Source organism: Aquarana catesbeiana, linkage group LG04 (assembly GCF_042186555.1).
Source record: "Aquarana catesbeiana isolate 2022-GZ linkage group LG04, ASM4218655v1, whole genome shotgun sequence".
NCBI lineage: Eukaryota > Metazoa > Chordata > Amphibia > Anura > Ranidae > Aquarana > Aquarana catesbeiana.
In genome coordinates, this window is record NC_133327.1 from 468787621 (window position 1) to 468805724 (window position 18104).

The 18104-nt window shown below is 46.3% G+C and overlaps 1 protein-coding gene across 6 annotated transcripts in view; it reads left to right on the forward strand.

Moving 5' to 3' along the window:
• TBCE (tubulin folding cofactor E) overlaps window positions 1–18104 on the forward strand; it is a 689063-nt gene that overhangs the window by 571636 nt on the left and 99323 nt on the right. For all 6 annotated transcript variants that reach the window (XR_012243941.1, XM_073627582.1, XM_073627581.1 and 3 more), the window contains one exon: window positions 16309–16462. Coding sequence is in view for 5 of the 6 variants with exons in the window: in XM_073627582.1 (XP_073483683.1) it covers window positions 16309–16462 (154 nt within the window). In the remaining variant the exon portion in view is untranslated. The remainder of the gene's footprint in view (window positions 1–16308; window positions 16463–18104) is intronic.

An 18104-nucleotide genomic window follows, 5' to 3' on the forward strand; every position in this document is an offset into this window, starting at 1 on the left:
CAGTCTGTGATTGCCTCCAGCACTTTTGCTGTGTCCTCCGGGGGATCGCTGCCTTCTTGGTCTTGGGGGTCCTGTTCTTGGCTGCGGTATTTACCGAACTTAGCCACTGCATCCGAGGCTTTTTTCAGTGGTGACATGTTCCTGGCAGGTTCTCCTTACGGAGGTGGTCGTTGGCAGACCTCTGGCAGTGTATCGGGTCGCAGAATTTACGATGCAGGATATTTGGCTGGCAGAGCTCAAGTCCCTAGCGTCCTATCTCATGCTGCTCCAGGCCACGCCCCAATATTGAATTTTTTTAATTACATTTCTGGATTTTTTTTTTGTGTTGCACCTAAAAAGTCCCATAAAACTGCAACTATATTTTAATAATCAAGGGATGAGGTGCTGTAATCATACTGGTACTCACAAGGATAAAAGCATCAAAGGCATTGAGCACTGGAGTGCAATAGTGCCAGTGGAACTAGACGTCAGGGTGGCTTCTGCGGTGTCTCTGGAGCACCGTGCTGGTGGGTTCCGACGCTTCCTGGAGTCCTGGAATGCACGCACAGGGAGCCGGTGATGACGTCACTTTCGGGACGCGATGCAGAGAAGGGTGACACATTTGTGGAGCGTGCCAGTGCCATTTTGAATAAGGGCTTTTTATTGTGCAGTCGCTGTCGCTGGGTCTTAGTGGTTAGCACTCCGAGCTAGCAACACTTAGGTCATAGATTCAAATCCCACCCTTGCTACCCACCACCTACCTAAAGTTTCAGTGGCGAATGGATATGTGCGTAGGCGAAAGCATAATTGCCATCAGCGTAATACTTTTAAACCCTGCAGTGTAAATATTGTTCAATGCACGGTGTGTATACTGTATATATCTCTCACTGATGGCACTTATGCGTTTGCCAAAGCACATATCTATTCGCCATTGAAATTCTAGGGAGGAGGTAGCATGGGTGGGATTTGAACCCACGAGCTGACTGTTGCTATATATAAATACAAATTAAACATTTAAAAATATTTAACATATAATAGAGATGTAACTATAAAAATTCAATAAATGTAATATTACAAAATAGCAGACATTACGCTAACAATTACTCATTGTTAGATTTATTGAACATTTACAGTTACATCTCTATTACATGTCAAATATTTTTAATAGTTGAACCTGTATTTTATTAGAATATTAAGTTCTATTTCTACAATATGTGAATTTATTAATCATAGTATGAATGTATATTCCAGGTATAATTGTACTCAGCACAGTGGCATAGTGGTCTGCACTCCTAGCTAGCAACAGTCAGGTCATGGTTTCAAATCCCATCCATGCTACCTACCACCTCCCTAAAGTTTCAATGGTGAATGGATATGTGCGTAGGCAAAAGCATATTTGGCATCAGCGCAATACATTTAAACCCTCCAATGTAAATATTATACAATGCAGGGTTTATAAATAAATCGCTGATGGCACTTACACGTTCTCCTAAGGACATATGCATTTGCAAACTCAACGGAGGTCCAAGCATGGGTGGGATTTGAACCCATGACCTGACTGTTGCTAGCTAGGAACGCAGACCCTGGTTAGATAGGTAGGTATGGAGCCTTGGCTTACTAACTGCGAGATGCTTTTTATTGTGTATCTCGTCCACTTGATCTGGTCAGGTAGCATATAGAAGTAAGGCAGGGAAAGGTTCTTCCAGATGGGCGTATTTGGTGACACCGCTGTGTCGGTGTATTTTTCACTGATCAGACCCGACCTTCCAGGCTCTAAGAGTTGTAAGCATAGATGGAGTTAGAGGATGGAGCTTTGGGGCCTCTAAATAGCAATACCTGGATGGTTTCTAAGGACCCAACAATGGCCGCCTCCAGTATTGTAGAAGGGTTGGTACGGTCCGGGGAGAGCCACCAGGCTCTCAGGCTGGGCAGTTGAGTGCCCAGGAAGTATTTGTGAGAATCTGGGAAGGTCATGCCCCCCTGGGAGGGAGGTCTTGCAAGTGTGGACAGTTTATATCTTGGGGGGGGGGGTTGGGGGGGCATAAGAATGCCAAAAATATTCGGTTTAAACAGATAAAGAATGATTTGGGAATCCATTTGGGAGAGTGGTGAAATAGGTATATATATTTAGTGAAGTAATGGTATAATAATTATTATTGTACTGGTATATTAATTTGTCTAATCCCTACAGTTAGCTAGTCTATAAGAGTCTGATAAGCACAATGATTTAACAAATACATCTGCTTAGTAAACAATGTTACATTTATTTCGCAAGAAAATAGGAATATACTACACAGCAGAACTAGGAAAACTAACATAAAGGTATTAAAAGAAATTACAATGTTACAACGCTTACAATCAGAACACAATACAAGATTATACTTATCACATCCTCTAAAATAGACTCCTATCGGCTGGTCTAACGATGTTGAAAGAGAGGTCTGGGCCCCATGGAGTTTAGGCCCAAGCCATCAGTCAGAGCAAAGTCCCAAGATGACAGAGAGACAGTCTCATGGCAAGGCTTTGCAGCAAAAAAAAAAAGAGCTGTCTGTAACAATCCTTCTTACAAACACACACCATCCAAACCCCTTCCCATTGCCAGCCCAACTCGGTTTTGGACGAATCAGAGTGTTCCTGGGGCATTATTGTATTACTGACCGTCTTGCCGTAATTGGCCTCTGGGGGCAGTGTTTGTCCATCAATCATCTCTAACCGACCTGGGTCAAATATATCTGAGTCTTTTATCTTCTGTATCTCAACTCATCAATTATCTCTGCTAGTCCTCTCTTTGAAGCTCGCTTGCAGAGCTGTTAATCAGGAATCTTCATAGACAGATCGGAGTCGGCATTGTCATGCACAGGTAGAGGCTTAATCGGCTACATTCCAATTGGGGGGGGGGCATCCTGTCCTCCAGGGAGTGCATTTCAAAAACCATGGAAGTCTGGCTGATTTTTGGAAACAGTAATGTAGGTAATGCCAGAAATATGGACCATGTTGACTTCCAACATTTAGGTAATATTTTCATTTTGAGCAAATTGACCCTCCCCATCAGAGAGAGTGGTAGTGACTCCCATGCCTTCAGCTGGAGTTTAGTATCCTGCATGACCGTTGCTAGGTTTAGAGGGACGTACTCCGAGGCCTGACGAAAAACCCGCACTCCCAGGTATTTAAAGCGGTCCACCCACCGTAGTGGGAGATTGGTAGATGTGGAAGTCTGAGCCTCAGGGTCAATGGGGGAGAGTAGGGATTTTCCCCAGTTAACTTTAAGTCTTGTTAGGATGAAATAGGAGTCTAACACTTGCAAAGCGCCCTGCAGGGAGGGCCCTGCATCATTCAGGAATAACAATAAGTCATCAGCGTATAGGGCTACCCTCTCCTCCAGCCAGCCCACACGCAAGCCCTTAATGTGTAGAGAGGTATAAAGTGCCTCCGCCACTGCTTTGGCAAAAAGGGCCGGTTTAAGAGGGAAGCCCTGATGAGTGCCCCTATGCAGGGAGAAGGAAGATGAGAGACACCCCCCCCCCCCAAACCTAGCAGAGGCAGTAGGATTTGTGTACACTATTTTAAGCCATTCAATGAAATGTAAGGGAAAACCCATTCTCCTTAAGACCTCCCACAGGAAAGGCCACTCAAAGGCCTTTTCTATGTTTAAGGAGGCCACTACCCTGAGCCCTGGTTAATGTGTGGAGCATGAATGTTGGAAAACAACCTGCGGAGATTTATATCTGTAGACTAGTTTGTTATGAAACCAGTTTGGTCTGGGTCGATGACAGAGGGGAGTATTTTCTGCAATGCAATGGGCACATAGGCTCGGATTCGTGGGGGTTTTGTAGATCAGGACTGTGTGATCATGGCTCATAGAGTCAGGTAGTGTGCCTTCTGCAAGGCAATGTGTATACAAAGAGGCCAGGATAGGAGATCGTAACATAACATTTTCCTTATAAAAATCTATAGGGAGGCTATCTGGCCCGGGTGCTATACCAGATGGGAAGGAACCAATGACTTTAGCCACTTTGTTAGCTGTGAAGTGCTCCACCAATGCTTCTCGTTCTATATCCAACAGCCACCCCAGGACCACTTGGTCTAGTGTGGGAGCCAGGGAGTGAGAATTGAAACCAGAGGGAAGTGTGGAGGTATACAGGGTATGGTAGTAACTACAGAATTCTTACAAAATATCTTCATGAGTAGTAGAAGCGATGCTCCCAGTAGGAAGTCTGATTTCAGATATGGTGGTGGAAGGACGATCCTGCTGAACCAGCAAGGCCAGCAGGCGACCGTTTTTGTCCCCTTGTTCAAAAAAGTTTTGTTTAGTGTGATATTGAGCAAATCGGATGAGTTCTGCCAAGTGCAGGTTAAGTTCTCTTTGGGACGCCTGTGGGTGGATAAAGTTGGTGTCAGTAGAATCAGAGCCATATGTTTCAGTAGAGTCCGAACCAACTCCTGCAGAGTGCGGGTGGTGGGAGTGCGAAGATGACCCAGCATTGAGGTCCCAATATTCAGTTAGCTGTGAGGGAATGGCCTCCGTTACTTTCGGATGTGATATCCAGTGGGGAGCTAATCGCCACAGTGAGGTATTACGGGAAGCAGTGGTACGGAGGATCAATTCTAGAGGACTATGGTCTGAGAGACCATTGGGTAGATAGGAGGCAGCAACTACATCCGACAGTAGGGTGGCATTTACAAAGGCAGGGTCTCTGCATGAGGCGGTTTTGTGCGATGCCGAAAAGCAGGAGTAGGCTCTAGCTGATGGGTGTTTCTATCTCTATGCCTCTGATAACCCTGCCACCTGTGCCCAGGCACATAGATCTCATTTAAATTGCTTAGGTACTATGGGCCTATCTAATTCTGGGGATAGAACGGCATTAAAGTCACCCATTAACAATACCTTTGCCGGGGAATAGAAAGCAAGCTTCTCTAATATTGTACACAGCACTGTCTGAGAGAAGGGGGGTGGAATGTAAATATTAACAATAACATATCGGCAATTCCATAAGGTTATTACCAGAATAATATATTTCCCCTGAGGGTCAGTATGTACTTATTACACCACACCAGGAAGGGTTTTGTTGATCAATATGGAGACCCTTCTGGCGAAGGTAGAGTACGTTGCATGATTTGCTTTTTGGACCCAGGGTCTCTTTAAAGCTAAAAGTTTGCTGTCTATGAGGTGGGTTTCTTGGAGAAGTAGCAAGTGGGGCTTGTAGGATTTTAAATATTGAAAAAGTAGAGCTCGAATATATTTAGGGTTGAGACCGTGGATATTCCATGATACTATCTTGAAAGTTTCAAAGTCCAAAGGCGCCATAAGTGTACTGGTGTAAAATATGAATTAATAATACATTGACAGGAAAATAGGGTCAACTCATGAGCAGCAAAGAAGGTACCGGTCAGCACCAGAGAATTGAATGCGTTTACTAAACAATAGAATTAACTTTGCGCAACGGCGCATACCCTGCCTGTGCCAACTCCTCTCCCATGAAAATTAAGAGAGTAGGCAGCGAGGCCTATACCCAAAACAGTAAAAGGTACTACTGTGTGCCAAAGGCCACGTGGTGAAAGAAAATTGGAAAGAAGTGTTAAGAGAACACTTTAAAGTTCTCGGTTCAAGGAAAAAACAAAAGGGAAATATCAACCCTTGAAAATACAGGAAAGAAAACGATAATAAGAGATTACTGCAAAATGTGATTTATTTATTTTTTTTGTAGCTTTGATGAAGGGCTCCGGCCCTTACATAATGTTCCAATGCAGGAGTAAAATATTGGTTCAGTCTAAACAGGAGTGAAGAGAGGAGATGTGTTCCAGGATACTTTCTAGACCAGTGGTTCTCAACTCCAGTCCTCAGGACCCACCAACAGGCCAGATTTTAGGTATTACCTTGGGGAGATGCAGACAAGAATACTGCAATCACTGAGCAGCAAATGATATCACCTGTGATGTATTTCAGTAATCTTGCAAACCTAGCCTGTTAGTGGGTCCTGAGGACAGGGGTTGAGAACCACTGTTCTAGACTGACCAACCTGGTGGAAAAACTGCTCGTTCATTTCAGTTCATTCTGTAGTTCAGGAACAATAACCATAGTCGTCCCTTAACCCCTTCATCCAGTAGAATTCAGGAAAATTGATGCCAGGGTGTCTAGCCATTCTGATGCATCTGAAGAGGATTCAAAGAATTTAATCGAGCCATGATGTTCCACCCGTAACTTGCTGGGATAAAGCATGCCGTAGGTTAACCCTTTCTCACGGAGCTGTTTTCTGACCTCCACAAAGGAACATCTATGCTTCTGTAGATCAGGAGAGAAATCCGGGAAAAAAGTGTAGAGTGGTGTTTTCATACCGACCCTGTGGGTGTTTCCTGGCTTCTGCAAGTATGAGATCTCGGTCTCTATAATTGAGAAAGCGGACTAGAAATGGCCTAGGCAGGGTTTCCCGCGGTCTGGGGCCTGTTGGGACTCTGCGGGCCCTTTCCACAATGTAAGCGCATGAGACTTGCGTCAGGCTTAGGATTTCTTTGAAAAAGGATTCAGCAGAGCTGGTGGGGTGTGCCCCTTCAGAGCCCTCAGGGAGCCCCACCGCCCGCACATTATTACGACGGAGCCTGTTTTTGACGTCCTCTGACCGGGTCATCAGGATTTTTACTCTCTGCTGCAGGTCAGTGAAATGTTGTATAGTGGCGGTAGTGTTCTCCGCTGCTGATATGCGGGATTCAGCAGTAGAAAGGCGGCCTCTAATTTTATCTAATTGTATCTATGTGACCCATCAGTGTGGTCTTGCTGGCTTCAATTGCAGCCAGGATGGCAAAGGTGGAGGTATCACTTGGTGGCTGTGGTGCAGCAGCCTGTTGTGGAGGTTCTCACCTGTAGGATCCATGTCCAGCAGCAGCTGAATATCTGTCCGGACTGCCGCTGTCTGCCCGACTCTCAGAGCTTGTGGCAAGATGGCCACCACACGCTTAGTAGGTGAGGTTTCCTGCTGGATTTTCTCTTGGATGGCATGACGGGGGGAGATCCCCGATCTTACTGGAGGGGTTTGCTGAGCAAGAGCCCCTGCACGGAAGATTAGGCAGGATTAAGTTGCTATGGGACCGGAGCTCTCGCCAGCGTGTCTTCTCCCTCTTACATCCGGCCATGCCCCTACCTTGCCCCCATGTGTATGTGGACAAGGGCCTCTTCCCCATAAACCTGGCCGGTGGTTGTGAGGGTCTGCGGGCAGGGGCCTTATGGGAATCTGGAAACCCCCTTTAAGAAAGGGGGCCTCGGATCCCACCCCCCTTATGTAAATGAGTATGGGGTACATTGTACACCCCAAAAAGCAGTCAAGTGTTAAAAAAAATCAAGAGACGGTTTTTGACAAGTCCTTTATTACAAATGTCCCCGTCGTAGCTTCAATCTGTCTTCTTTCTCCGGTACCGATGTCTTCTTCCTCCGGTAGTTCTTCTCCCTTAGGTGCAGTCTTCTACTCCTGATGTTGTCTTGAGCTGTATCATTATTGTGCTGTCATCTCCTTGTGCTGTCTTCTCCTTGGGCTGTCTTCTCCTTGGGCTGTCTTCTCCTTGAGCTGTCTTCTCCATAAGCGGTCTTCTTCCTCGCCGCCACTTACCCGCTAAAAACAAAAAAAAAAAAATCTTCTTCTAACACTGTCTTCCTCCGTTGTGTTGTCTCCCGCTGTCTGACATTTCTTGTATAGCCATGGGGTGAGGCCATCCGATGACGTCACCAGGAGAACCAGCCCCTTGTGGTGACATCACAAGGGACAGGTGTCTGGCATAATCTGATGGCCATGCCTCAAGGCTATATAAGAAATGGCAGACAACGGGAGACAACACAACGAAGAAAGACATCGTTAGAAGATCGTTTTTGTTCTTGTTTTTAGTGGGTAAGCTGCTGCGAGGAAGAAGACAGCACAAGGAGAAGACAGCACCAGGGGGAGAAGAAACTACCGGAGGGAGAAAGGGAGGAAGTAGACATCGGTACCAGAGAAAGAAGACACATTGGAACTACAAAAGAGGACATTTTTCATGTTTAATAAAGGTCTTGTCAAAAAACGTCATATTTTTTTTTTAAACTGCTCTTTAGGATGAATGGGTAGGGGTACAATGTACCCCATGCTCATTCACATGGGGGGGATCCGGGGGCCCCCTTTCTTAAAGGGGGCTTCCAGTTTCCGATAATCCCGCTGCCCGCTGACCCCTACACCCACCAGCCATGGTTGTGGGGAAGAGGCCCTTGTCCCCATCAATAGGGGCGGGGGCAGACCTCCCAGCCCCAAAGCACCTATCCCCCCATGTTGAGGGCTTGCGGCCTGGTATGATTCAGAAGGGGGGAGGGGGTGTTCGCTCATCCTCTCCCTTTCCTGGCCTGCTGGGCTCCATGCTCGTATAAGGGTCTGGTATGAATTTCGGGGGACCCCACGCCATTTTTTTTTTATTTTGGTGTGGGGGTGCCTCCTGAATTCATACCAGACCCAAAGGGCCTGGTATGGACCTGGGGGGACCTCACGCTGTTTCTTTCACAATTTTATTTTTTGCCACCAACTTTTTTTTTACATTCAGCTGTCAGCCGAAAGCCTTAACAGCCAGCAATGTACAGTCTTTGCCCCATGCCCAGGGGATTGATGTTTTTGGGGAACCTGGATGATCTCCTGTTAAAACACAATTCTTCCCTATCCCTGTCAGCCAACATCCAACAGATGATTCAGGCTTTTCACAGCTTCCTTTTGATCCTCAACTTGAAGTCCATGCTGGACACATCTCACAGATTGGAGTACCCGGGTCTGACATTGAACACAGCACTGTTCAGAATCTTTCTGCCTCTGGAAAAACTTCCTGCAGTCTCAGCCCTCTAGACCCAGAGCAATCATTGATTCATGCTTGCATATGGGTTTTGGGTCTCATAGTTGCCTACTGTGAGGCTGTACCTTATGCCTAGTTTCACTCCAGACCATTGCAACTCAACATTCTGACCCTGTGGAATAAACAGACTTGGATTCTGTCATCCCTACCCTCTTAAAAAGTAGGTAAAGCAGCTTCTTGTAAAGTCTACTATCTCACCCGGAAGGCCAACTTTGGCGAGGGTTAAGGAACTTTCACGCTAGGAAGTATACCATGGGACATACAGTTGTGCTCATAAGTTTACATACCCTGGCAGAATTTATGATTTCTTGGACATTTTTCAGAGAATATGAATAACGCAAAAACTTTTCTTTCACTCATGATTAGAGTTTGGCTGAAGCCATTTATTATCAATCAACTGTGTTTACTCTTTTTAAATCATAATCACAACAGAAACTACCCAAATGACCCTGATCAAAAGTTTACATACCCCAGTTCTTAATACCGTGTATTGCCCCCTTTGACATCAATGACAGCTTGAAGTCTTTTGTGTGTCTTTTTATCTTCTCCGATGGTAAAGCTGCACATTCCTCTTGGCAAAAAGCTTTCAGTTCCTGTAAATTCTTGGGCTGTCTTGCATGAACTGCACGTTTGAGATCTCCCCAAGAGTTTCTCAATGATATTGAGGTAAGGAGACTGAGATGGCCACTCCAGAACCTTCACTTTATTCTGCTGTAGCCAATGACAGGTCGACTTGGCCTTGCGTTTTGGATCATTGTCATGTTGGAATCCTTTGACAATGCTTTTACTTTCCCAATTACTCTGAATCCAGAAACCTCAGTGCAGCACTGGATGAAAGATGCAAGGGTCTGTCAGGAGTCCAGAAACTCATTGACCATTTATACACACACACACACACACACACATGCACACACTAATTACAAGCAAACAGATCACAGGTGAGGATGGTTACCTTTAATAGCCATTCAAACCCCTTTGTGTCAACTTGTTGTACATGTTATCAGGCCAAAATCACCAGCAGTGGTGGAACTACTGCCATAGCGAGCCACGTGGCCGCTATGGGGCCCACAGCCCAGAGGATCCCATGGGGAGGATGAGGAATGCATCACCCGCACGGTCCCCCAGCCAGGGGAAGTGAGGAGAGGAAGACGCAAGCTGTCCATACGAGCAGAGAGCTCATCTGTAAGAGCTTTCATTTGAATGTCCTGTATTCCCGGGGCTCCCCATCACATAGCCCCACCTCTTGGCCCGGCGCCTTTGATAGACAATGTGGGACATGTGACGTCATCAAAGGCGCCGGGCCAAGAGGTGGGGCTATGTGACGAGGAGCCCCGAGAACACAGGAAATTCAAATGAAAGCTCTTACTGCTTTCTGCTCGTACGGACAGCTCGCCTCTTCCTCTCCTCACTTCCCCTGGCTGGGGGACCGTGCGGGCGGTGCTCGCCCCCCCCCCACTCTGAGGCAGCCCCACGCTCACCAACACCCATTTGAGGGCTGCAGTATGCATTCCTCATCCTCCCCGGTAGTTCCGCCACTGGCTCGCCTCTTTCTCTGCACAGGTAAGGCTGCTTTGTGCATGGGTCACGCTACATTGGGCACAGGTGAGGCTGCATTGGGCACAGATGAGGCTGCATTGGGCACAGGTGAGGCAGTATTGGGCACAGGTGAGGCTGAATTGGGCACAGGTGAGGCTGTATTGGGCACAGGTGAGGCAGTATTGGGCATAGGTGAGGCTGCATTGGGCACAGGTGAGGCTGTATTGGTCACGGGTCACGCTGCATTGGGCACAGGTGAGGCTGCATTGGGCACAGGATAGGCTGTATTGGGCACAGGTGAGGCTGTATTGGGCACAGGTGAGACTGTATTGGGCACAGGTGAGGCAGTATTAGGCACAGGTGAGGCTGCATTGGGCACAGGTGAGGCAGTATTGGGCACAGGTGAGGCAGTATTGGGCACAGGTGAGGCTGCATTGGGTACAGGTGAGGCTGTATTGGGCACAGGTGAGGCAGTATTGAGCACAGGTGAGGCTGCTTTGGGCACAGGTGAGGCTGTATTGGTCATGGGTAACGCTGCATTGAGCACAGGTGAGGCTGCATTGGGCACATGTGAGGCTGTATTGGGCACATGTGAGGCTGTATTGGGCACAGGTGAGGCAGTATTAGGCACAGGTGAGGCTGCATTGGGCACAGGTGAGGCTGCAGTGGGCACAGGTGAGGCTGTATTGGGCAAGGGTCACACTGCATTGGGCACAGGTGAGGCTGCATTGGGCACAGGTGAGGCAGTATTGGGCACAGGTGAGGCTGTAATGGGCACAGGTGAGGCTGCATTGGGCACAGGTGAGGCAGTATTGGGCACAGGTGAGGCTGCATTGGGCACAGGTGAGGCTGTATTGGGTACAGGTGAGGTAGTATTGGGCACAGGTGAGGCTGTATTGGGCACGGGCAGGCCACGCTGCATTGGGCACAGGTGAGGCTGCATTGGGCACAGGTGAGGCTGCATTGGGCACTGGACACGCTGCATTGGGCACAGGCAGGTCACGCTGCATTGGGCACAGGTGGGCAAGGTGAGGCAGTATTGGGCACAGGTGAGGCTGTATTGGGCATGAGCAGGCCACGCTGCATTGGGCACAAGTGAGGCTGCATTGGGCACTGGACATGCTGTATTGGGTACAGGCAGGCCACACTGCATTGGGCACTGGCCACGCTGCATTTGGCACAGGTGAGGCTTCATTGGGCACAGGTAAGGTTGCATTGGGCACTAGACACGCTGCATTGGGCACAAGTGGGCACAGGTGAGGCTGCATTGGGAACACACAGGCCACATTGGGCACTGGTCACGCTGCATTGGGCACAGGTGAGGGTGATAGAAGCGCCAACACCAGGTGTTTGGAGTATCTTTATCTGTTGATTGTTAAACTTTCTGAAATACATATATTACCATTGTGGTGTAGGATCTGGGCCTGTTGTCTCAGACCTGAACCACACCCCCTTTGAGCCACGCCCACTATTTAATTTAAGTCCCGCCATTTTGGGGGGGGGGCCCTGTGATTTCTAGTTACGCCCCTGATCACCAGGGTATGTAAACTTTTGATCAAGGTCATTTGAGTAGTTTTCTGTTTCTGATTGATAATAAATTGCTTCAGCCAAACTAACCATGAGTGAAAGAAAAGTTTTTGTGTTATCATAAATCATAAAGAAATCATAAATTCTGCCAGGGTTTGTAAACGTATGAGCACATCTGTATTATGTCCAGTCTGAACCAACATGACTTGAGGGGCAAATCATGGCTTTAGCCATTCTGCTTTAGATACCTTTTGGTCTCTCATGCTCTGTTAAGGGCTTTGTTCAGGGAGTAGCTCACATTTCCTACGTGCTCTTTCACAGCTGTCCTCATGGGTTCTCAATCTGATTCTCTTGACTCCTCAGAAACCACCATTTGAACCCATGTTCCCTTATGTGATCTTACCTGTAAGAATGCCTTTCTGGTGTCTATCACCTCTGCTAAGAAATTCTCTAAATTATCAGCTCTAAGGCTCCATGCACACTGGAGCTCATAAACGGCTGTTCTGAACGCTGCTTTAAAAATGTGATTTTATCAGCGTTTTGCATTGCCGTCAATGCATATTTAGCGGTGCTAGCTTTTAACCGTGTTTCTCTGCCTCTATTCAAATTCAATGGTTCCTGATGGGAGCCCATTGCTTTTAATAGAAGTCGAACCGCAAGCCGGATCATCATGATGGTGTGCTGAGGATGAAGGGGAACCCTTCAGACAATACCAAGCCCTTTGGTCTGGTATGGATTTTAAGGGGAACCCCCTATGCTGAAAAATGGCGTGGGGTCCCCCCCCCGAATCCATACCAGACCCTTATCCGAGCACGCAGCCCGGCCGGTCAGGAATGGGGGTGGGGACGAGCGAGCGCCCCCCCCCTCCTGAACTGTACCAGGCCGCATGCCCTGAACATGGGGGGGTGGATGCTTTGGGGCAGATGCTTTAGGGTGGGGGGCCAGCCCCCAGATCCCGGCCCCCCACCCTATGTGAATGAGTATGGGGTACATCGTACCCCTACCCATTCACCTAGGGAAAAAGTGTCAATACACAAAAACACACTAGACAGGTTTTTAAAGTAATTTATTAGACAGCTCCGGGGGTCTTCTTCCGACTTCGGGGGTCTCTCCGGCGTCTTCTCCGGTTCTTCTGCCGGGCCACTCCGCTATCTTCTGCTCTTTTGCCGCTCTTTTGCTAGCGGTGGCCCAGACTTCAGCGTTGTCTTCTCCCCTCTTCTCTTCTTCTGATGTTGACACGACGCTCTCTTCAGCTGGAATGGTGTGTGAGCACTCCGCAATGGACTTATATAGGCGGTGACCCCGCCCCCTTATAACCTCGCAGTCCCTAGGCATGCTGGGACTGTGAGGTCATAAGGGGGTGTGGTCAACATCCGGTGACCCTGCCCCCTTATGACCTCACAGTCCCAGCATGCCCAGAGGCCCAGAGAAGAGGGGAGAAGACGACGCTGAAGTCCGGGCCACCGCTAGCAAAAGAGCGGCAAAAGAGCAGAAGATAGCGGAGTGGCCCGGCAGAAGAACCGGAGAGCGGGATAAGACGCTGGAGAGACCCCCAAAGTCAGAAGAAGACCCCCGGAGCTGTCTAATAAATTACTTTAAAAACCTGTCTAGTGTGTTTTTTTTTATTGACACTTTTTCCCTAGCTGATGTACCCCATACTCATTCACATAGGGTGGGGGGCCGGGATCTGGGGGCCCCCTTATTAAAGGGGGCTCCCGGATTCCGATAAGACCCCCACCCGCAGACCCCGACAACCAACGGCCAGGGTTGTCAGGAAGAGGCCCTTGTCCTCATCAACATGGGGACAAGGTGCTGTAGGGTGGGGGGGCGCAGGGCGCCCCAAAGCACCCACCCCTCCCATGTTGAGGGCATGCGGCCTGGTACGGTTCAGGAGGGGGGGGGCGCTCGCTTTTCCCCACTCCCATTCCTGACCGGCCGGGCTGCATGCTCGGATAAGGGTGTGGTATGGATTTTGGGAGGGACCCCATGCCGTTTTTCGGCGTAGGGGGTTCCCCTTAAAATCCATACCAGACCAAAGGGCTTGGTATTGTCTGAAGAGGTAACCCCACGTCAATTTTTTTTCATTTTGGCGAGGGTTCCCCTTTATCCTCAGCACACAAGTCGCACCGCAAGTTGGATCATGATGATCCGACTTGCGGTGCCACTTCTATTCAAATCAATGGGCTCCCATCGGGAACCATTGATTTTGAATAGAGGCAGAAACGCCGAACGAGGCTTAACACTCTTTTTACAGCGTTAACCCTCGTTTAACACCTTTTACCTGTGTCTGGCGTTTCCAGTACTGCTCTTGAACGCAAATTTCTGGCGTTCAGAAAAAAGCCCATAAACTCTACTGCTCATTAAAGCTAAAAAACGTCCATGTGTGCATGGACACATAGGCTAACATAGAGTGGAGTTTATGGGCTCTTTAAAAAAAACGCCCGAACTCCAACAAACTGCAGTTTATCAGCTCCGGTGTGCATGGAGCCTAAATTGTGTACATACTGACAGTTTTTTTTTTTTTTTTTGTTCAACCAGCAGATTGAAAGAAACAAACTGATCGCCGCACCAACACGAGCGATGTTGGTGCAGCAATTTCCCCTGCTGCTCTGTTGAAGTCTGACAGCAGGGAGGCTCTGCTCTTCCATGATTATCAGATTCTTTCATGTGCTAAGTTGTCTTTCAATGATTATTATAAAATCATGAAAAGAACAAGCAACATTACATTAAAAAGAGAGGGGTAGAGGGAAATTAAAGGAAGAAGTGGGAATTGGGATATTCACCATTACTATTCTCGAGAGGTCAGCAACTATATCTGTATCATCATTAAATAAGGTGGCGAGCATCTAAATTACCAAGTAAGTAATTTAACCCAAGGTTTGGCATAGTGTCAGTTACTTTGTTTTTTAATCAGATTTTTATGTATCATTATGAAAGATATGCATGTCTTTACAATATATTTGTTTTGCATGACTTGGCAGTTACTTAGTTGACATCTTGGGATCAGAGTAGCTGGTAAGCAGGTCGAGAGTTGGTTTTGCACTTTTGGGTGTGAAATTTTGTTATCCACACTGAAATATGGATTTTTGTTGATAAAAAAGTATACATTAACTTTTTGCACAAGAGCATTTCTCTTCTTTTTTTCTGATATACTTTACTGGATTATTTATGATTTTTTTTTTAACACATTCTTGAATACAGATTTTGATACATATGAATGTTTTACTTGATTAATTGTTCTGAATGTATGCACTTTATATTGATATATTAATTTGGTTTAACATCTTGTGCATAGGCTTGTGGAACACAAATGTAAAGCAGGATAACACATCAGATGTCTATATTTGGGGAACAGGACAGACATTTCCACCAAAAGGGGGAGGGGGTGTAGGTGCAGTGTAAAGTGAGAATAGAATGAAGGGAGGGTAGGGGGGTAGAGTAAAGGGTATTGGCGAGGAAAAAAAGAAAGGCAGGCATATTTTGTGAACACGTTTCAGTCATATTTGTGATCTACGTTTATATTTCTCTTAGATTCACACCCAGGCCTTGTTCCTATTTACTAAGAAAATTAGTTATTATTTGTAATATTGTAAAGTAGAGAAATGATGCCCAATATATTGAATAATTAAAGCGGAGTTCCACCCATATAAAAGTCAGCAGCTACAAAAAGTTTAGCTGCTGACTTTTAATAATCCGACACGCACCTGTCCCACGGTCCAGCGATGCGGGCAAACGAAGCCCCGCTCCTCTCCCCCTCTTCTCCTCTGCGCCAGCATCGTGACTGTGGGCGCCCGGCTGTGCCTTCACAGCCGGGCATGCACTGCGCATGTGCGAGACGCGCTGCAAGTGGCCAGGCAATCTTCTGGGACCTGTGATGTGTCCCAGAAGATTGCAGGAGGGAGGGGGGAGAGGTGAACTTCCTTCCGGCACCACGGAGCCCCGGGAGAAAGTGGGAGCTGAATGCCCCTAAAAAGAGGGTATCTTGCCCCCCCCCCCCCCCAAAAAAAATTACATGCCAAATGTGGTATGTCAGGGGGTCACCTACACTTAAAGCGGAAGTTCCATTTTTGGGTGGAACTCCGCTTTAAGGTATTTCAGTTCAAAGGAACTGAAGTGTTGACGATTTACAACCTTTTATTTCTCTTGCACATGAACGGCCATTCAAAGTGAACACAGCTTCACATTATTTACTACACTATGTAAACATACACTTTGCAGGGTGAACTGTCTCTACACTATTAGTAAATCAACCCCAGTGTATTCCAAAACAGGAAAGAAAAAGAGCATGACATGTATAAGACAGGGGGCGAAAAATCTGTACATTAATCTGTACATTTCATAGTAACTAGTAAATCATTAATAGTTTACAGTAAGTGGAATATTTTTCCATAAATGATCACTTTTTAATGTTTTAAACAGATCCTGCCAGAAGAAAGAAGAGGAGCTGAACTTGATTACAGAAAAATGTTTGGAATTGACTGGCTAAAAGCAGGTGGAAGTCATAAAAGTGAATTCAACAATCTTTGTGTGATGTTTCTAGTAGAACATCCACGGTACACTGCTCTTGTTAAAAGTAAGAAAAACCAATGGTTCACAATTCAGTGCATTTATTTTGGCTGCACACTTTTTAACTACAACATTTTTTAAATGTCCGTAATGAGTAATTATCCACTTGACCTCCTGAAAGTTTTACCTCCATCCTGACCAGAGCATTTTATGCTATTTGGCACTGCGCTACTTCAACTGGTAATTGCGGTCATGCAACGCTGTGGTATTTGATCGCCACTGGGATTTTTATTTTTTGCAATATAAGAAAAAAAAGGCTGAAAATGTTGGAAAAAAAAACATTTTCTACATTTTGTTATAAAAAAATCCAATAAACTCCAAATTTTGTCATAAATTTAGGCCAAAATGTATTCAGCTACATGTCTTTGGTAAAAAAAAAAATCCCAATAAGAGTATATTGATTGGTTTACGCAAATGGTATATACTGGAATTTACGCAGCTTTTACTTTCTTGACTCACATTCCCCTTTTGGGAACTTTGACACCCCAAGCTATTTGCTGAGAGGCATGTTGAGCACATGGCATATTTAATTTTTTGCCACAAGTTTCTGAAAAATTACAACAATTTTTTTTTTTTTTTTACATAAAGTTGTCTCTTAAATGATACATTGCTCACACAGGCCATGGGTATTTGTGGAATTACACCCCAGAATAAAATCTGCTGCTTCTCCTGTGTATGGGGATACCACATGTGTGAGACTTTTTGGGAGACTTGCTGCATACAGGTGCCAAAAGCCAATCACCGCCTTGAGGATTTCACAGGGCGCAAATTGCAAATTTCACTTCCTCGCTAACTATCACCGTTTCGGAGACCCTGAAATGCCAAGATAGCACAGAATCCCCACCACATAACCCCTTTTCGGAAAGTAGACACCCCAATCTATTTGGTGAGAGGCATATATAACACAATATATTGCCTTATTGTTTGGTAAAATAGCAAAGATGATCTTACACCGAGTAAGTATATACCAAACATGACATGCTTTAAAATTGCATACGCTCGTACAGTGGCGACAAACTACATACATTTTTAAAAGCCTTTACAGGTCGCCACTTTATATTTACACAGGAGGTCTAGTGCTAGAATTACTGGCCCCGATCTGGTGTTCTTGGTGATACCGCACATGCATGGTGCAATTAATTTTTACATACAACACGAGACCGATGCTTGCATTCGCCTTTGGACGGGGTGCTTTAATTTTTTATTTTTTTTGTTATCTATTTTGGTTTGTTATTTTATTTTTACACTGTCCCTTACATTTATTTTTATTTTTTTTATCACTTTTATTATCACAGGGAATGTAAATATCCACTTTGATAGCAATAGGCAGTGACAGGTACTCTTTTCTGAAAAATCTGGGGTCTATTAGACTCTAGATCTCTTCTCTGCCCTTAAAGCATCTGACCACACCAATATCTGTCAAATGGTTTCCCAATTTAAAAATGGTGCTATTTATATTTGGGGAAAACGAAGTGAGAAAATGCTCATAGCTTCCGGTTCCTTAGGCCATACAGATGATTGGGGCCATTCTGTTGTTCCGCCGGCTGCATTCTCAGGTTCCCCGGTGGGACAGGAGAACCAGAGAAAACTGTGGAAGGCGATGGGGGGGGGAATGCCCCCTCCCACTGTTAGTAAAAGCAATCTAGTGG